The sequence below is a fragment of the Centroberyx affinis genome, unplaced genomic scaffold, assembly GCF_046629955.1.
Source record: "Centroberyx affinis isolate AG114_WGS23_722 - 3 ecotype Tasmania unplaced genomic scaffold, CSIRO-AGI_Caff_v1 ptg001197l_1, whole genome shotgun sequence".
Lineage (NCBI taxonomy): Eukaryota > Metazoa > Chordata > Actinopteri > Beryciformes > Berycidae > Centroberyx > Centroberyx affinis.
The window spans coordinates 12696-32886 of record NW_027279719.1 but is presented as its reverse complement, the minus strand read 5'-3'; the positions used below and the strand labels follow the sequence as shown (position 1 = coordinate 32886).

Below are 20191 nucleotides of genomic sequence, written 5' to 3'. Positions count from 1 at the left end.
GTACAAACACCTGATATTTTTTCTTGAATGATAAATAATTTTACGTTCTGTTCGTCTCCACAGGACATCTTGAATAAGCGTAACCCTCGTCTGGTACCTTACAACCTGCTAGACGAGAGAACTAAGAAAACCAACCGAGACAGCGTCAACAACGCTGTCCGCACCCTCATTGGCTATGGCTACAACATTGAGCCTCCAGATCAGGAGAGCAGTAAGTTTGCTCACCTACCATGATGCTGTTATCCTCTTAACACGCAATGATTGAATACAGAATAATGTGTAACTTAACAATGCTTTTACCCCACACAAGACCTTTCCAGTATCTTCATTCTCTTCATCTGTCTCCTTTTCACCCTTTCCATTTAGCTGGCCATGGCCTTGATAACGCCCGCGGGGACAAGGTGCGAATCTTCAGGGCAGAGAAGTCGTACGCCGTCACCCAGGGGAAGTGGTACTTTGAGTTTGAGGCAGTGACCACAGGCGAGATGAGAGTGGGCTGGGCCCGTCCCAGTGTCCGCGCCGACACTGAGCTGGGAGCAGACGAACTGGCCTACGTCTTCAACGGCAACAAGGTTAGTGCACATTTTCCTGCAGTCAAGATCGCCTTAGTCGAGTCCAAGTCAATTCCAAGACCAGGTTCTGTTGAGTTTGAGTCAAAAAAAGGGGTCAACACCAAGAGCAAATCGAGTCCTATTCAAGACCAAAATAAGCAATAAACAATGTAGCTACATGTCCAAATACAAAAATAATACTACGTTTCTTAAGGATGAATAGAGATTTAGATGTGTCTGCAAGTCCGCTCCCCAATGCATAGAAGTTAGAGAACTAATACATACATAGGTTTCTACAGGTGTTTGTAATGCTCAATAAAATTAACCACTTTTTAGATCTTTAAATATGCCTGAAAAAGCCAACATCCAATAGTGGCTGAGACCAAGACAAGTTAGGCACAAGACCAAGGCAAGTCCAAGATGTCAAAAAAGTAGTACTACAGCCCTGCCTTGATGTTTTTTCATGAATGCATTCATATTTGAAGTTTGTGGCTTAGATCCAGATCATTTATTGATATGTAACCTTCTCCAGGCCCAGCGTTGGCATATTGGCAACGAGCCATTCGGTCGCCAGTGGCTGTCTGGTGATGTGGTCGGCTGTATGATCGACCTGACTGAGATGAACATCATGTTCACACTCAACGGAGAAATGCTGATCAGCGACTCGGGCTCCGAGATGGCTTTCAAAGACATCGAAATTGGGGAAGGTAAGAAAGGCACAGTAATTTTACTTCATTAGATTAGCATTAGTAGCAGTAGCAGTACTATATTTAAACTCTTGAACTACCATAAGCACTGTTTGCCGTAACCTTTTGTAATGCTATTTACTGATGGTTTCCCCCCTCAGGTTTCATCCCAGTGTGCACTCTGGGCCTGTCGCAGGTCGGAAGGATCAATCTTGGTCAGAATGTTAGCAGCCTGCGCTACTTTGCCATCTGCGGCCTGCAGGAAGGCTTTGAACCCTTCGCCATCAACATGAAGCGAGACATCACCATGTGGTTCAGTAAAAGCTTGCCCCAGTTTGTGCCTGTACCCACTGATCACAACCATATTGAGGTAACTACTCAACAATAACAAATGAGACAACAGTGATACTTCTGCCATGGTGAAAAATGTTTGTACACTCCTGCATGTCTGTCCAGATAACTTATTGACCTTTAACCTTCTTGTTCTCTCACAGGTGTCCCGTGTGGATGGGACAGTGGACACCGCCCCCTGTCTGAAGCTGACCCACAAAACCTTTGGCTCCCAGAACGCCAACACCGACATGCTGTTCCTCAGACTCAGCATGCCTGTGCAGTTCCACGAGACCTTCAAGATCCCGGCGGGCACCACGCCGCTCACCCGCGCCCTCACCATCCCGGAGGAGGAGGTGGTGGTGGTGGAGCCGGACTCGGAGTTTGAAGTGCTGAAGAAGTCCGCCAGCCGCAAGGAGCAGGAGGAGGAGAAGAAGGAGCCATCTGTGCCTAAGGAAGTCCCTGTGGAGAATGAGAAGGACACTGTGTCAGAGAAAGGCAAGAAGAAAGGGTAAGTATGTCGGACTCTGTCGTTCGAGAAGAGAGAAAGTCTTAAAGGTGCACTAGTGTTGAAGAATTTACTGTAGTATAAACTGAAAACAAATAACCAATAATTCACAGAGAGGTCTATGTTCTTTCCAATGTTTATTAAATGTGCACAGAGAGAAGAAAAATACAAGCTGGTGGCAAGTTCTTATGTTCTAAGTCAGAGGAGAATATTTAGGTTTTGTTATAGTGAGAAGCACACACAGGGGACATTGTGTAACATTCACATGTCCTTGAATCGATAAGGACCAGACACTAAGTCTTGGTAAATACATAAAAAGTTACACAGCAGCACTAAGGAGTAGAAAGGAATGAAAGAGATAACATGTAGTTGGAGTACATAATGTGTAATGCAGAGTGAAACTACTTTTCACTCTGCATTACAGACACATACAGAGTTGAAACTGCTAATTAAAACATTGACATAGAAATTTCTCTATCTATAAACATCTAGGCAATATTTAATAGAAAAATACACCAATATTATCATCCTAAATCACATAGTGGAGGTGCAAAAGAGAAGAGCGTCCCATACCCGCTAATTGAGACCTTGTAGATTTGCACTGTTTGCTGTCGGGTATGGTCACTTCTCCGTCTGCAAGAATTGAAACTTAAGAGTGAAATCCAAACTGTGTCGTAAAGAGCAGTGAGCAGCACTCCATCAAGAGAAAGCTGGACTCATCAACATTAGATCTTTTCCTCTCTTGTCTCTTTGGTTTCCTTTGGAATAAAGCATCACAGACCGGCCGGTTGGTAAACATGACGAGCTGTGTGCAGTTTACTGATGTCACATTATCGGATTTCTGGGTATTGAAGTTCAAACAGTTACCCCTCAGTAGTGTAACTTTAAGTCAGGTTGAAGGGAAATTTAACGCCAGTGGAGTTGCATACCAGTTAGAATTGAGACTTGCCTGTTTAAAGAAAATTCTCCCAACTCATCTTGTGTTCGGTGCACATCAGATTCTTCTCCATGGCGAAGAAGGCTGCCATGACACCTCTCGCCCCTCCTCCTGCCCCTCCCACGGTGCCTCGTTTGGTGGAAGATGTTGTCCCTGATGACAGAGACGACCCCGAGATCATCCTCAACACCACCACTGTGAGCTCAATGTTACCCTCTCCTAATGTCACATTTACAGTACAGGCATCAAAATTATTATTATTGGTTGGTAAAGTAAGTGGATCAGACTGGCATGTTCTGCTGAGCCTGCCTAGCTGGACAGTTAGTTTTAGTTTTAGTTAGTTAATTTTAGTTAGTATCATACTATTCAACTTGAAGGATGAAAAAGAAATTATGTAGAAAAGATGTTTCTGAAGTTAAGTAACATCAAAATTGCAATATTTGGTACAAAGTAATGATTTCTTTAAGGATTTTTAGGCAAAACCATGCAGCTGTACAGTAACTCTAGATAATTCTACAAATGTTTCTATTTTAAGTTTTCTCACTCAGATTAAATGCTTTCTTCTTATGTTATCACTCTTATTGTTTGTCCTTTTTTTTCTGTTTTCAGTATTACTATTCTGTGAGGATCTTTGCGGGACAAGAGCCTTCTGGTGTGTGGATTGGCTGGGTCACTCCTGACTACCACCAGTACGACCCGGCCTTTGACCTCTCCAAAGTACGCAACGTCACCGTGACTGTAGGAGATGACAGAGGCAACATACACGACAGGTCAGTCTATTTTACACAGAAATGGAAATAATCTAATACATCAGAATAATTATAAGTACTTCAAAATGTTAAGTGAGCGTACATATAATTTCCTCAACCTTTGTTTAAATGTCAGGCTGATGAAGGGATTTAATTCACAACAACAACCTGGTTGTTAAGTAGGCGGAAATAAGGAACACACAACACAGAGACATGATGAAGATACAGGAAGATACCTACTCCAGGCTACCTATCCCCCCACTATCAGATTAACTTATATAGTAGTGAATGAATAATGAACATGATCCTGTTCACTGTTCCCTTGCAGTATGAAGCACAGCAACTGTTACATGGTGTGGGGAGGGGATCTGGTCAGCAATCAGCAGACCCGCTTCAGCCAGGAAGACATGGTGGTTGGCTGCCTGGTCGACCTGGCAACGGGCCTTATGACCTTTACAGCCAACGGGAAGGAGATCAACACCTTCTACCAGGTACCGGTGTAGTCTGTGTGTGTGTGTCTGTGCCTGGTCAGACTCAGTCCCTAAGGAGTCTGGATGAGTTATGTTACATTGCGGAGCTGTAACGCCGGAGGTGTTTTGTTTCAGGTGGAGCCGAACACCAAGCTGTTCCCTGCCGTCTTCGTTCAGCCCTGCAGTCAGAACATGGTGCAGCTCGAGCTGGGCAAACTCAAGGTCAGAATCTGCCTTTGCTCATACACCGCTCTATATATTCACTGAAGGTCATCCTCCCTCTTCTCATTCAGCTTCCCTAGCTAGTCTCTTTTGTGAGTTCTATATGCCTGTTCTCTTGCAGCCTCTTCCTTTTATTTCCAGTGCTTATTCCTTTATCCCACTTTCAATAGGAGACTCCACTGTCTATTACTTTCTCTCTCAATCAAGTCTCATTGTGTACTTTCTTTCTCTGTAATTACTTTCCACACCCCCACCTCTCTCTCTCTCGCTCTCTCTCACCCCCCCCCCCCCCCCCCTCTCTCTCTCTCTCTCTCCCGTATCAGAACATCATGCCCATCTCGGCAGCCATGTTCCGCAGTGAGCGTAAGAACCCGGTGCCGCAGTGTCCTCCCCGGCTGGATGTCCAGATGCTGACCCCAGTTATCTGGAGTCGTATGCCCAACCACTTCCTCAACCCGGAGGTGGGCAAAGTGAGCGAGAGGCTGGGCTGGATGGTGGAGTGCACCGAGCCTCTCATCATGATGGCTCTTCACATTCCAGAGGAGAACAGGTCAGACACAGTAAACACTGCAGGCACTCCAGGACTTAGCAACTGATTCCTGACAGTTCCCCCAAAGCACTGCTTGCATTTTGACCAGTATAAGCAGTTTTACAACAGAGAACAAGATTTTTTTCAGTTATCCAGTTTTTACCACAATAAACAGTCTCATTACAGCCCCTGTTAACAACTTTGTCTCTTAACTTTTAATCAGTCTTCACACTTTTGCCACAAATAAACAGAAGATATCATCAGCAAAACATTGCTTTGCAAATTTTTTGAAAAATCACCACTGCAAACAGCATTTTTTGTCTGCATAACTGAAACAATTTGTTGTTTCAACTTAACATATTTGAGCTGCACTGACTGATTTCAAGACAAATTATTGATATTACATTGAACTTACATTTTACTGAAAATGGTGATTTGACTTAATAAAATAACCCAATTCGTTTGGATTACTTTTGAAATAAGTAATCAAACATTTTAAAAATGTAAAAAGATAACATAAGATGAAATTTTATTGACCCCCATGGGGAAATTGGGTCATTACAGCAACAAAAGTAATAGGATACAGCAGGGAAGAGGTAAAAAATAATATATATAAAAATGTAGTATAAACCTAGACAATTAAAAACAATAAAAATATAATATAAACAATTGTGGGGTTATGTAAACGTGCAGCTGACAATTCCAACTTGTTAAGTAGACTGTGAGTATGGGAGCGGCAACTAGGGCAGAGAGTATGGGTTACTTACATATATGGATTTACTTATTATTCATGATGTTATCTCATCAATACTGACATATGGGTCTGTCTCTCTTCCTCAGGTGTATTGACGTCCTGGAGCTGTCAGAGCGTCTGGATCTGATGAAGTTCCACTACCACACCCTCATGCTCTACTGCGCTGTGTGCGCACTGGGCAACAACCGCGTGGCTCACGCCCTGTGCAGCCACGTGGACGAGTCTCAGCTGTTCTATGCCACCGAGAACACCTACCTGCCCGGACCGCTCCGCAGCGGCTACTATGACCTGCTCATCAGCATCCACCTGGAGTCTGCCAAGCGGGCGCGCCTGGGCACCAACAGGGAGTTCATTGTGCCCATGACCGAGCAGACGCTCAGCATCCAGCTCTATCCCGATGTGGAGAAGGCCCACTCCCTGCCTGGAGTCGGCCTCACCACCTGCTTACGGCCCAAGCTGCATTTCTCATCCATCAACTTTGTCGGCACGGACCCTGACCTGTACACCCTCAGTCCTGTCTTGCCTCTGCAGGTAAGAGGCTAGAGAGTAGGGATGGGACCATATATTGAATTTAATATATCGCACACAAAAATATGACAATACGTAGCGTTGGCCAGAAAAATTAATTGCGATATTAGCTACATTTAATGCTGCTGTAGTAATCGCAAATGAGACGGCTTGCCCATCACAATTTCACAAACTCTCCATCCAAATTATATTATTTGCACTTTGTAATGACATTTTTGAATTGTTGTTTACATTCTAGCAAGCCAACAACATTGCTAGAAACATTTGTGGCTCAGAAATAAACATAATTCTGCACAGTCAGACTTTGCTGATGTTTAACTTTTATTTATTACATCGTATGTTTGTGGTTGTATTGAATTGTGAACTCCATATCGCATATCAAATCGTATCATGAGATAAGCATATCCCATGCCTACTAGAGAGGGATTGTATTTTCCTCATTTTTATATCAACCCACCCTATATTCTCTTTCCCCCCTCAGGAGCTGAAGACCAGGGCCATCAGCATGTTGACAGAGGCTGTGCTGGATGGCAGTCAGGCCATGCGGGATCCAGTAGGAGGCAGCGTGGAGTTCCACTTCGTCCCCATCCTGAAGCTCATCAGCACGCTGCTCATTATGGGCATCTTCAACGACGAGGACACCATGCATATCCTCAAGATGATCGACCCCAGTGTCTTTGGTGCAACGAAGGACGAGGAGGAGGGAGAGAAAGCAGAAGAGGGGGGAGCCGGCAAAGAAGAAAGTGAGGAGGTGAAGGAGAAAGAGGAGGAGGAGGCTGAGGCCGAGCTCGAGGACGAAGGAGTGGGTGAAGAGGAAGAGGGGGAACTGAAAGACCTGGAGAAAGGAGAAGGAGAGGAGGAAGGGGCTGAACCTAAGGAGGAAGAAGGAGAGGAGAAAGAGGAGGAGGGAGAGGCCAAGGGAGTAAAAGTGGGTGGAGAGAAGGCGGAGGAGGAGAAGGAGGCAGAGGCAGTCGAGGCAGAAGCGAAAGAAGAAGAGGAGGGTCTGGAGGAAGGATTGCTCCAGATGAAGCTGCCAGAGTCTGTCAAACTGCAGGTCACTCTCACATTAATAAACCATCTTCTATCTGCTATCAATTCTGCCTCTAGACATCTTTGCAGAATCTTTTCTATTCTTACACATTACACATCTTAACCTTTTGCTCCTCTCTTACTCCCCCTCTCTCAGATGTGCACACTGCTGCAGTATTTCTGTGACTGCGAGCTGCGACACAGAGTGGAGGCCATTGTGGCGTATTCAGACCAGTTTGTCCACAATATTCAGAGCAACCAACGCGTGCGTTACAACCAGCTGATGAGAGCCTTCACCATGAGCGCCGCTGAGACTGCACGCAAGACTCGCGAGTTCCGCTCGCCACCGCAGGATCAGGTACTTTTCACCAGTAACCTACTTCATACCCATCAAATATGTAGTATGGGGGCTAAAATTTAAGTTTACGTTTAGTTTATTTACACATCCATACTAAATAAGTAATGAAGCAAGAAAAAGGCAAGGGTGCAGGGTGATTATCAAATCTAACAATGCCAAGTCACTATTTGTGTCCTTGTGGAGAATGTCCCTCTTAAGTTGTCTCGGAGCGAACAACAGAGAACGCATCTTTACAGTTTGAAATGGGCTGTGTGTGTGACGTTACACGATTGATTGAGATGCTCAGGTGTTTTCCCAGCTGTTTCAACTGGCTCTACTATTGACTCTAGTGCTGTTTGGAGGAGATGTGTCATTCTCACAATGAATCTTGGGGCTTCCCATTCGTTCTTGTTCCAAGTTGTTCCCATTCGTTCTCGTCAGCCAAACCGCTATCCTCATGCTTCCTCGGTTGGTAAACTTCTGAGACCTTTATGATCCTCTGTCTTTGTGTTCTTTCATTTTGAAATTGTGCTTCGGCCATTAAATATTATGTTAAATGCATCATGGAGGACACAAGAACACGCAAAAAGCAAAGCATATTCGGAAAGACCCAAAGAAACCCAGAGAGGCTTACGGAAATGTCTCTCACCAAGAGAAAAGAAGAAGAAGGAGCGGAAAAAAATAATACAAGTTGTGCTGATAAAGATGTCCTAATGTGTTCCTCTTCAAGGTTATTTTGCTGACCAACTTCAAGCACTGTCCGGACGAGGAGGACTGCCCCGTACCTGAGGAGGTCCGGGACACACTGACAGATTTCCACAACGACCTTCTGCTTCACTGTGGTGAGGACTCAACATCTGCTCTTTCTCATCACTCTGTGGATTGACTGTGGATGTTATTATTATTATTTCTTGAAATTCCCTTTCTGCACATAGGTATCCATATTGAGGAGGAGGCAGAGGAGGAGGAGGTGGACACCTCACTGAGGGGCAGACTCCTCAGTCTGGTGGACAAGGTCAAGACCTTCCGCAAGAAGAACGAAGAGGAGGAGCCAGAGGTCGAGGAGGAAGTGAAACCCAGTAAGACTAACTGTCAGACTGTCAGACTCACTGTCAAATATCTGACAGACTTGATTGACTGGCTTTATGTCATAAAAACTTAACTCTAATATATTCCTCTAGAAATATTCTTCTCTGTGAAGGCGAAAAGCAGTTTTAATGGTCAAAGGTAATGACCAGAGTTTAGATTTCATATAGGAAAATTATACCCACAAATAGTCATTTTTCTCAGCCTCACTACTTACACATGCTCCCTTTCGCTTTGTGGGGCAGAACTGTGAACTGTGAACTATGCCAGTATATCGGTTTGCCAATATTGGCCTTAATTAATACAAATTGGATATTGGCCTCTCAGTGTTATCCTCTGTCAATACGATGGAGGCGATTGATCGATGATGATTTTACTCAACAGCTTCAGGAATGTCAGTCTGTAAAACCTGGAAATAAAACCTGCCTCACTCTGCCTGCAACACATCTAAAAGATTTTCATTAGCATTGGTTTCAATGGAGAGTTTTAGTGTCCTGTGGTCTAAATGAGTTTTCCACCCTACCAAGCATAAATTCTGGGGGGAAAGACTGAATTTTGTGATTTGGGGGAATTATATGGCATGAAAATGATCAAATTTAAAGATATTAAATATTGGCACAAAATATGAGCAGCTTCAATCCAAAACTGTTGGCATCATCCATCAAAAATCCCAATCGGTCAAACTCTATCATAGACATACCTCTCTGTGTCCCCTCCACCAAGGCACCCTTCAGGAACTGATCTCCCACACGATGATCCACTGGGCGCAGGAGTCGTTCATCCAGAACCCGGAGCTGGTGCGTCTGATGTTCAGCCTGCTCCACAGGCAGTACGACGGGCTGGGGGAGCTGATCCGAGCGCTGCCCAAGGCCTACGCCATCAACGCCGTGTCAGTTCAGGACACCATGGACCTGCTGGAGTGCTTGGGACAGATCCGCTCGCTGCTCATCGTTCAGATGGGCCCAGAGGAAGAGCGGCTTATGATCCAGAGCATCGGGTCGGTTTGGGGTTAATATGTGTGATCGCAGCCAATTTGCACTGTTGTTATCTTTAGCTCTGATATAAATAGGAGAGCATGAAAAGAAAGAAAACAGTTGATGTTAGTTTCTTACATTTTCTGTGATATTGGTATTGTGATATTGTATTTTGCGGAACTGTCGTTTATGCTTTTTTTGTTATTTATCATCCTAGTTTTACTTTGCAGTATGTCTTGTCCGCTCCATATGTCAGGTCCTGTAACATTTCATCCTGCTCTAGAATGTCAATCCGTAGTTGTGTAACTATCTTGTATTGAGTCAGTAATGTTTACTCAGATCAAACTCCTTGAGTATCCATTGTACTTGGTGAATAAAAGTGTGATTCTGAAATCTTGTTTTTTTCCAGGAATATCATGAACAACAAAGTGTTCTATCAACACCCTAATTTGATGAGAGCCCTTGGTATGCATGAAACGGTCATGGAGGTGATGGTCAATGTGCTGGGTGGAGGAGGAGACTCAAAGGTAACTGTCCTGATTTTCAGTGTACCTTTTATTGTAGAACAACATAATGAGGGATGAGAAAAGGCTAATGACATGAATGTGAAAAAATGTCAAAGTAGTGATTAAACGGTAATGGGATTTTTAATGTAATCTAAAAACCCAAAGGCCAAAGAAATCTCTTCCCTTATAAATACATTTAATGTATTAAATGAAATGGAATTTTTTTATGTATTCATTCATTCATTCATTCATTCATTCAATCATTCATTCATTTACTTGAAGCACGTTTCAGCCTTTTCATTCATTGGCGAGTGTGTGTACCGTTGATACCTTGTGCCACCTTGTGCTAAAGACAGGGCAGCCCATAGCAGACAGAGAGTATCTGATAGCAGTTTTCACTTCCTCTCTCCAGGAGATTCGATTCCCCCAAATGGTGACCAACTGCTGTCGTTTCCTGTGTTACTTCTGCCGCATCAGCCGTCAGAACCAGCGCTCCATGTTTGACCATCTCAGCTACCTGCTGCAGAACAGTGGCATCGGCCTCGGTCAGTGTCAGCCACGCTGTCCAATCAGACTGAAAAGTCCAGTGGGACCTTGACCGCTCACTGGTTGTACAGAATGTGTTGAATAAACAAATAGAGGCTAAATGCATTTGTATTCCATGTGCAGGCATGCGTGGTTCCACCCCTCTGGATGTGGCTGCCGCCTCCTGCATTGACAACAACGAGCTGGCCTTGGCTCTGCAGGAGCAGGACCTGGAAATGGTTGGAGAAAATAGAAATAAAGATAAGAAAAAAATACCAGAAAGGTTACAAGGGACTTGTTAACTCATTACCTCACTTGGTCTTTCCCTTATATGCATGGTGATGTAGGTGGTGACGTACCTGGCAGGCTGTGGACTGCAGATGTGCCCCATGCTCTTATCTAAGGGCTATCCTGACATCGGCTGGAACCCCTGCGGAGGAGAGAGATACCTGGATTTCCTGCGCTTTGCTGTCTTTGTCAACGGTCAGCTGCGTCACATAGTGATTTACCTAATTGCTTTTGTGTTGTGAGTAATAATTGTCACTAATACCTGCACTCCTTCTTCTCACAGGAGAGAGCGTGGAGGAGAATGCCAATGTTGTGGTGCGTCTGCTCATCCGTCGCCCCGAGTGTTTCGGCCCGGCGCTGAGAGGAGAGGGAGGCAACGGTCTGCTGGCTGCCATCGAGGAGGCCATCAAGATCTCCGAGGATCCCGCCAGGGATGGACCCACTGTCAAAAAAGACAGGCGCTTCATGTAAGTGATGGTACAATATACAGTACATTATGTGATACTTGAAATTTAAAAACTCTCAACTGTACAGGAGACATAGTTTTCATTCAAAAAAGTATGATTAAAAAATTCATACCGAACGGATTCAATAAATAATAATTCACAAATAACAAATTAATTTATTGACCCCTATTATGTAAAGTACTATTTTAAAGTTCTGAATGAAAAGATCAGTAATCTATGAAAAACAAAAAAAATTCCAACAATGTGTTTTTCCATGCCACTAAGTTTTTGTTCCTCATTTCCTGATTGACAGGTTTGGCGGTGAGGAACAGCAGGAGGAGAACCGAGTCCACCTGGGAAATGCCATCATGTCCTTCTACTCGGCCCTCATTGATCTGCTGGGCCGCTGCGCTCCTGAGATGCATGTGAGTGGAATGGCTTTATCACACCATTGATTTCTCTTAAGCCTCCAGGAACAGCGGTATGTGATGGTTGAGCTGTAGTTAGGTTAGAAATAGAGCTATCTACAGGTCTCACATGTCTTAAATATCCATGTCTGCAGCTGATCCAAGCAGGCAAGGGCGAAGCTCTGAGGATCAGGGCCATCCTGAGGTCTCTGGTGCCCATAGAGGACCTGGTGGGAGTCATCAGCCTGCCGGTGCAGATCCCCGCCTACGGCAAAGGTTAGATTCAGTGGAACATGTATCAACATAGTGATAAAAAAACATATTTGGGAAAAAATATTGTTCGGCATTCTCTATGTGTTTTTAGGTGATATCATATATGTTTTTTTTCATCCTAACCCCAGATGGTCACATTATTGAGCCCAAGATGTCAGCCAGCTTCGTGCCGGACCACAAGGCCTCCATGGTGCTGTTCCTGGACAGAGTGTACGGTATTGAAAACCAGGACTTCTTGCTCCATGTGCTGGAGGTGGGCTTCCTGCCTGACATGAGGGCTTCAGCCTCCCTGGACACGGTGAGCAGGCAAACAGACTACAAATACAGTGTAAAATGGAGAGAGTCACCCCACTGATGTTATTCTCTGATTTATCTGCCTCCAAGAGAAATACATTGCCCAGCTTTCGGTGTAAATTTATGGTAACATTACCGTCTTCCTCTCTGGCTATAGGTGGCATTCAGTACGACTGAAATGGCCTTGGCGCTGAACCGCTACCTGTGTTCGGCTGTGCTGCCTCTGCTCACTAAGTGCGCCCCGTTGTTCGCCGGCACAGATCACCGCGCCATCATGATCGACTCCATGCTGCACACCATCTATCGCCTGTCCCGCGGCCGAGCCCTCACCAAGGCCCAGAGGGACGTCATCGAGGAGTGCCTCATGTCCCTCTGCAAGTCAGTCATAGTCTCATCCACAGCACTTCAGAAGCGTATTGATTATCTGATTGATAATCTAACAGTATCAATGAGTGATATAGCTTCAGCAATGGTGCTTATACAGTAATATTTACTCTGCACATTCACAGGTACCTTCGTCCCTCCATGCTGCAGCATCTGCTTAGAAGGCTGGTATTTGATGTGCCTATCCTCAATGAATATGCCAAGATGCCTCTTAAGGTTTGACAGCTATTTTATTATATTTTATTTTATTTTATTTATAAAAATTCTGATCTTCCATTTGTCCTTATGAATTCAATATGCCAAGTGACCAGATAGATTTAATTTATTTAATACCTTATGGATGGTTGTTGCAGCAGCAAAAGTAATAGGATTCAGCAGGGAAAAAGACAAATAGAATATAAAATAAGCAATAAATACAGTAAGAAAAATAATAAAAACAATAAAGCAATAAAATGCAATGTAAACAATTTTGGGGGTCCTATAAACATGTGTCAAACAGACTCTATTATATGGAAATATGTATGGATGGAGTATGGATTACTAACATGTATGGATTAAATTACAGTTGTTAATGCATTTACTAACAGTTGTTATATACAGATGTCACAATTACTTAAATATGGATTACTAAATTAGAAATATGTGCTATACTGTATATACAGTATATAAATATTTTTCTCCTTATTTCCCCCTTTTTTAATTGTTTCAGCTGTTGACCAATCACTACGAGCGTTGCTGGAAGTACTACTGCTTGCCCAACGGCTGGGCAAACTTTGGTGTGACCTCAGAGGAGGAGCTGCATCTTTCACGTAAACTCTTCTGGGGCATCTTTGAATCTCTGGCACACAAGGTGAGAGCTGGATCTGTTGGTGGCAACATAGTGTTAATACTGTTACAACAGGGATCAAGGTTTCAGCGTTATTAACCTGACCTGTCTGACCTCGTCTCACCTCGTCTCAACTCTAGAAATTTGATGCAGAGCTCTTCAAGATCGCCATGCCCTGCATCTGTGCTATAGCAGGAGCCATCCCTCCTGACTATGTGGACGCCAGCTACTCTTCCAACACTGAGAAGAAGGCTTCTGTAGATGCTGAGGGCAACTTTGATCCCAAACCAGTGGAGACCACCAAGTGAGTACTGGGAGGAAAATACAAGAATAGTTACAAAATAGTTGGTGACACTTTACAGTGTCCTTATTCCAGAGTTATTAACCTATGGAAGATTACTGTAAATATATAATAATACACAATACTACTGTTTAAGTAATTTCTATAATGCATAATGTACTTACAAATATATAACAACAAAATTTAGTTACAGAAAATTGTGGAGTGAAAATTGTGCTGCTATACCCTTGTAAATACACTATACATTCGGAACCTTTCATTAGCGAGCTGCACTAAACTGGTTCAATAGAATAGAATAGAATAGAATAATACAATATATAAGCTATGAATGCTACAATATGCTAAGTATTACTGTGTACTTGCAATATTTTTCTATAGGTTAATTTGCAGGTTAGTACACCATAGTGAAGGCATTCCAAAGTTAAGTGTTACTCAGTAGTTTATAGTATTCATAATGTGTGCAGTGTCAAATTTTGTGTTTGTTCATTCACAGCACCATCATCCCAGAGAGACTGGATGCCTTCATCAACAAGTATGCAGAGCACACTCATGACAAATGGGCCTTTGAAAAGGTCAGTTATGGAAAATGTCCATCATCTGATGTAAATCAATTCCCTATTTAATATTTTAAACTACCAGTACTGTTTAATGAATGTCTGAGCAATCATATCAATTTTCAGATTCAGAACAACTGGACCTATGGAGAATTGTTGGATGAGAATGGCAAGACCCATCCGATGCTCCGGCCATACAAGACCTTCTCTGAAAAGGTAATGAGCTTCCATCATCTGTCTTTTGTTAGTCTGAGTTCCTGCTAATCTGCCGCTATCTTTTAAATCCTTTTTTCCCTGTGGCTCAGGACAAGGAGATCTATCGCTGGCCCATCAAAGAATCCATCAAAGCCATGCTGGCGTGGGAGTGGACACTGGAGAAAGCCAGGGACGGGGAGGTAGAAGTAGAGAAGAAGGCCGCCACACGCAAGATCTCCCAAACTGCTCAGGTACAGGAGAGAAGATCAGCAAAGACTCAGAAAGATTGATTAAAGGCTCAGTATTCTGCCGCCCAATCAGGCACAATGGAAAGGATGGTACTGGTCTAAAGTGACTTAATGGCAAATTTAGTGTTCATCTGTAATTTGTCAAGACCAAATATTATTCATTAATATGGAAAAAATAGTTAAATATAGGACTCAGCTGGTCCTCCAGGACTAGAAAGCGGAAGAAAAATCAGACGTAAAGTACCTCTACCTCTAACAGTCTCTCACATTGCATACTTCAGCAATGCAATCTCATCTCTTCTCACTCTATATCAGGGGTTCCCAAACATTTTCATGTCAAGGACTCCCAAATAGATACATATTAGACCACAGGCTCCCTCTTTAAAAAAATATCCCAAGGAACCCCATCTGACAAGATTTTTAAAGTTAGATATGATTTAGTGCAGAACTGTCTATAATTTCAGTCATATTTGAGTCAGTATAGTCCAGCTTATGCATTCTCCCACTGGGCTAACTTTTAGGGAGTGAAATAAACTAATCCTCTTTTTTCTGGGGATCCCCTGGAACCCCCTGGAGGTCCCCCAACCCTACATTGGGAGCCACTGATCTATGTGATGTGTTTCTGTCTGCAGGCCACTTATGACCCCAGCCACGGCTACAGCCCTCAGCCAGTCGACATCTCAGGAATGGCCCTCTCCAGAGAGCTGCAGGTATGCAACAATCTTTCACAGCACTGATAGGTACAGTATTTGGATTCGACATGTGTCATGAGCTCGGCAGATTGATTTCAACTACATTGTCCCACCCTCTCTCTGCAGTCTATGGCTGAGCAGCTGGCTGAGAACTACCACAACACCTGGGGCCGGAAGAAGAAGATGGAGCTACAGGCTAAAGGTAAGAGGGGTTTCCATCATACATCCAGTTCGGTTACCTCAGTATGTTGATTCTGAAAATGACATGTGTGCTCCTCGTAGGCGGTGGCACCCACCCCTTGCTCGTGCCTTATGACACCCTGACGGCTAAGGAGAAGGCCAGGGACAGAGAGAAGGCCCAGGACCTGCTCAAGTTCCTCCAGCTCAATGGATATGCTGTGACAAGGTAAACACGAGGCCACTGCTAGACCTCACGCTGCAGAGAAACATTTCAGTTAGGATTTAGTATGTTTCTTCTGCTTCCTTATATTCCCTCTTTTCTCCTTCCCCAGGGGTCTGAAGGACATGGAGCAGGACATTTCCTCCATTGAGAAGCGTTTTGCCTACGGCTTCCTCCAGAAGCTTCTCAAATGGATGGACATTGCCCAGGAATTCATCGCCCATCTTGGTACTGTGATCCTAAGGGACTTAGACTAGGCTTGTGATTGGCTCAGAGCAACTTATAGTGTAGGCATGTGTACCTTTTGACTGAGGATTGCATTTTTCTGGGGGGTTTTTATTAACAGAGGCTGTGGTTAGCAGTGGTAGAGTGGAGAAATCGCCGCATGAACAGGAGATCAAATTCTTTGCCAAGGTGAGTTATTTGATGCTTAGTTCAGTTCTCTTTTCGCAGAGTCTTGCTCAAAGACAATTCGACAGGGCAGATTCTTGCTGAAATGGTGGTTTGAACCCTGGTCCTCCGGTTGAAGGCCGGTTTCCCTGCTCACTGTACCACTCTTCAGCCCGTGATGATGAGCACAGGGAGATATGGCCGGTTCAGTGGCGTGTTTGTGTGTCTCTGGACCTGACTGTATCTCCAATAATGATTAGTTACGGGAGCAGAAAAAAGTCTGGTTATTTATGGCTGTAATTTCACACTCAAGACCCAGGACAACGGACTTGTTGCGTAATAATACTTTGCATCCTTTTCTTTTCATTGCAAGATCATTATGAGCAACGCTTATAGTGCCATCAGGCTTGAGTGATACGTGGGGCTCATTAAGAACTTAAAATAAAAAAGATTCTTTCAGCTATAAATACTGTATGTGGCATTATTTGCTCCTTTGATGTTTTTCTTGCCGTTACCAGCACTTGACTGACACACTGTGCACAAGTTTGTTTGTTTTTTCCTTGTCTTCAATGATTATTCACACTTTCGTTGTTATCTACAGATTCTCTTGCCGCTGATAATTCAGTACTTCAAGAACCACTGCCTCTACTTCCTCTCTACTCCTGCTAAAGTCTTGGGTAGTGGAGGGCATTCCTCCAACAAGGAGAAGGAGATGATTGCGAGGTAGGTGGCACTTCAGCGCTTAGAAACAAAAGCTCTATTCAAAAGACTGTATTGTTCTCTGAATAATTTGGCCTACACTCTCTATCATGTACCTTTAGCACAGTACTTTGCGTGTGATAGTGTCTGTCCTCTTTCCTCTCAATATCCCCTTTTCCATGTCTCTTCATCTCTCTCTTTGTCTACTCTTTTATGCGATATTCCCTTAATTCCCTTTTGCTTTGGTGTCACTTCAAACATCCTTCCTTGCCCTGTTTCCCTCCCATCCTCCCTCCCTCTCCCTCCCTTTCCTCTTTTCTCCTCCTACCTTCAGTATCTTCTGTAAGTTGGCTGCTTTGGTGAGACACAGAGTATCTCTTTTTGGTAAGGAACCTGCATGGTGGCGTTTTTGCCCTGTCACCACCCTCTGTCTTCCTCTCTCTTTTCTCTCTCTTTCTGTCTCCTCTTTCTTCCTGTTTTCATACTAATCAGCGTTGTATCACAAATTCACCTTTATCCTTCCACTCTCTTACTCCTCCCTCCCTCCTTGCTGGACCCACCCTCCCCTTTCTAACGCTTCTCTCTCTTTAGCTCTGCTTCTGCTCGGCTTTGGTGTTTTTTCTGCAGCCTGGTGTTCTCCTGGTTGTCTGTGAGCTTTTTCAGCCTGGAAAAAAAACCATCTCAGATTGTCACTCACAAACTGCAGAGAGTAATTTGAGCATGAGTGTTTGTAACGGTGTCAGGCATCCACAGACGGTACTGTACTTGCAGCTCCGTGATGTGTTCAGAGCCTGGCTGATTTGAGGCAGTATTTGCTTTATCCTCATTCTCCTCCTCATTCACCACCATGTGTATGTAATAGTTCATAGATTCAGTCACCCTTATGTAACCGATGGTCACTGGACACTGGCAGGCACCTCACATCGAGTCTTTTCCCCCGCTCACCAGTACCACGTGACCACGATAGTCAAAATGTCGTAACCGATCTGCCACTTGAAAAGGATCCAATTCAAATGGTGAAGCGCGGGTATTGCAATTAAGGAGCAAGTTTATTCCAAGGGGAAATACCACACAGTCTCAATTACATTACACTTACAAAGAACTGTACTGTAATAAACTGTTTGAGTTATCTCGATTACATAATATGTCTGTGATGAGTAAACATGAATGGTTCATCTTGTTGTATTGGTTTTGGACAATGTTTCCTAACATACTCTACCAAAACTGTATGCCGTGTTTGCTTTTTTCAGTACAGATTTATTATAATTAACTCCTCTTGTATTCTGAATGAATCTGCCCGTCACAGTAAATTGATACAGCTCTTGTAGAAATTGGATGCGTGGGACAGCTGTGATAATTTATTTTTTGTGCTGTTTTCAGGAACGGATGCAGCTGCGGTGGTCAATTGTCTGCACATCCTATCACGATCACTGGATGCCAGGTACCCACCATCTGTTCACATCACGTCCCATTGGGTATCTACTCAAGACAGTGGAAACTGAAATGATGTATTTCATTGTTTGCCTATTCTTTTACCTCCCTCTCTCCAAGGACTGTGATGAAATCAGGCCCTGAGATTGTGAAGGCTGGCTTGCGTCAGTTCTTTGAGAGCGCTGCGGACGACATCGAGAAGATGGTTGAGAATCTGAAGCTGGGCAAAGTGTCCAGTCGCAACCAGGTCGGAAACAGCCTCTGGCATTTCACATCGAGTTGTTTTTCACTCTGCATCATCTTCCTTGAATTGATCTCTATCTATCTGTGTGTGCTACAGGTAAAGGGTGTGTCGCAGAACATCAACTACACCACCGTTGCCCTGCTGCCGGTCCTCACCTCGCTGTTCGACCACATCGCCCAGCACCAGTTTGGAGATGACGTCATGAGTGAGTGGAGTGCTTCTCTCCCCTGAATTCATGACTCAGCATTTTATATTTGGCCCTTCACTGTTCCTTGACTCATTGACCCAGAGGAATGACTCAACGCTAACGCTTTGCCTCTCTCCTCTGCATCCTCAGTGGACGACTTGCAGATATCCTGCTATCGTATAATGTGCAGTATCTACTCTTTGGGCACTGTCAAGACCCCGCATGCAGAGAAGTGAGTAGATACCTCTGAGTCTATGAATGTATGTAAGAACGAATCTACTGTCCAGCAGGGTGGTGTGTTTTTACTGTTGTTAATAAGTTTGTCTGTTTTACCAGGCACTTTGGTACGTAACCAACCATCATTTGGAGTCGTATTCTGTTCTAAAAGTGCAATTGTCTGGTAAAATACTGGAAATGGCTGGTGAATTTGGGGATTTAACTGCCACTGTTGCCAGTAGAAAAGTTAGTTTCCTGCCCCACTTTACATTACTATGGGATTTGATTGAAGCATTGGTGTGTACTTTGTGTCTTTGATTGTGCGTTGACTTTTTGTGAGAGAATTTTTGTGGTTTTCTCCTGTGCAGACAGCGACCAGCTCTGGGCGAGTGTTTGGCCCATTTGGCAGCTGCGATGCCAGTTGCCTTCCTCGAGCCAGAGCTCAACGAGTTCAACGCATTTTCTGTTTACACCACCAAGACACCCAGAGAGAGATCCAGTGGGTTTTAGCATTCTGTCTTGCTTTCCTCCCCAACACAACATCACACTCATATTTTACTAAGATTAAAATCTTAAGGGTGTGTTAATAATTCAGCGTTCCCTCTCTGCCTCTCTCTCTCTCTGCTTCTTTCTTGTCCTTCAGTTTTGGGTCTTCCCAACCAAGTGGAGGAGCTGTGCCCTGACATCCCAGAGCTGGAGGTCCTAATGAAGGAGATCAGCGACCTGTCCGAGTCTGGGGCTCGCTACACTGAGATGCCCCATGTGATTGAGATCACCCTGCCCATGCTGTGTAACTACCTGCCCCGCTGGTGGGAGAGGGGCCCAGAGAACTTCCCTGAGCTGGAGGGCCAGATCTGCACCTCCGTCACCTCCGAGCAGCTCAACCAGCTGCTGGGTAGCATCATGAAGATCGTGGTCAACAACCTGGGTATAGACGAGGCCTCCTGGATGAAGAGATTGGCAGGTCAGTGAGCAGGGATTTCACAATCAAGGGC

General features: G+C 44.2%; 1 protein-coding gene across 1 annotated transcript in view; it reads left to right on the top strand.

Annotated features, from left to right (window-relative positions):
* Positions 1–20191, top strand: part of ryr1b (ryanodine receptor 1b (skeletal)) — a 63557-nt gene that overhangs the window by 31510 nt on the left and 11856 nt on the right. The window contains exons 27-70 of the mRNA XM_071524435.1: positions 64–211; positions 367–572; positions 1084–1258; positions 1399–1607; positions 1732–2078; positions 3074–3209; positions 3622–3782; positions 4090–4252; positions 4367–4453; positions 4777–5003; positions 5823–6267; positions 6746–7318; positions 7451–7651; positions 8361–8472; positions 8566–8709; positions 9440–9713; positions 10100–10217; positions 10609–10741; positions 10866–10960; positions 11069–11204; positions 11293–11476; positions 11769–11880; positions 12018–12138; positions 12264–12433; positions 12587–12807; positions 12939–13029; positions 13523–13663; positions 13780–13943; positions 14434–14512; positions 14621–14710; positions 14800–14940; positions 15570–15647; positions 15756–15831; positions 15912–16035; positions 16142–16257; positions 16376–16443; positions 17021–17142; positions 17453–17502; positions 18499–18559; positions 18670–18796; positions 18890–18998; positions 19131–19212; positions 19565–19695; positions 19840–20160. Of these exons, the coding sequence (XP_071380536.1) occupies positions 64–211; positions 367–572; positions 1084–1258; positions 1399–1607; positions 1732–2078; positions 3074–3209; positions 3622–3782; positions 4090–4252; positions 4367–4453; positions 4777–5003; positions 5823–6267; positions 6746–7318; positions 7451–7651; positions 8361–8472; positions 8566–8709; positions 9440–9713; positions 10100–10217; positions 10609–10741; positions 10866–10960; positions 11069–11204; positions 11293–11476; positions 11769–11880; positions 12018–12138; positions 12264–12433; positions 12587–12807; positions 12939–13029; positions 13523–13663; positions 13780–13943; positions 14434–14512; positions 14621–14710; positions 14800–14940; positions 15570–15647; positions 15756–15831; positions 15912–16035; positions 16142–16257; positions 16376–16443; positions 17021–17142; positions 17453–17502; positions 18499–18559; positions 18670–18796; positions 18890–18998; positions 19131–19212; positions 19565–19695; positions 19840–20160 (7069 nt within the window). The remainder of the gene's footprint in view (positions 1–63; positions 212–366; positions 573–1083; positions 1259–1398; positions 1608–1731; positions 2079–3073; positions 3210–3621; positions 3783–4089; positions 4253–4366; positions 4454–4776; positions 5004–5822; positions 6268–6745; positions 7319–7450; positions 7652–8360; positions 8473–8565; positions 8710–9439; positions 9714–10099; positions 10218–10608; positions 10742–10865; positions 10961–11068; positions 11205–11292; positions 11477–11768; positions 11881–12017; positions 12139–12263; positions 12434–12586; positions 12808–12938; positions 13030–13522; positions 13664–13779; positions 13944–14433; positions 14513–14620; positions 14711–14799; positions 14941–15569; positions 15648–15755; positions 15832–15911; positions 16036–16141; positions 16258–16375; positions 16444–17020; positions 17143–17452; positions 17503–18498; positions 18560–18669; positions 18797–18889; positions 18999–19130; positions 19213–19564; positions 19696–19839; positions 20161–20191) is intronic.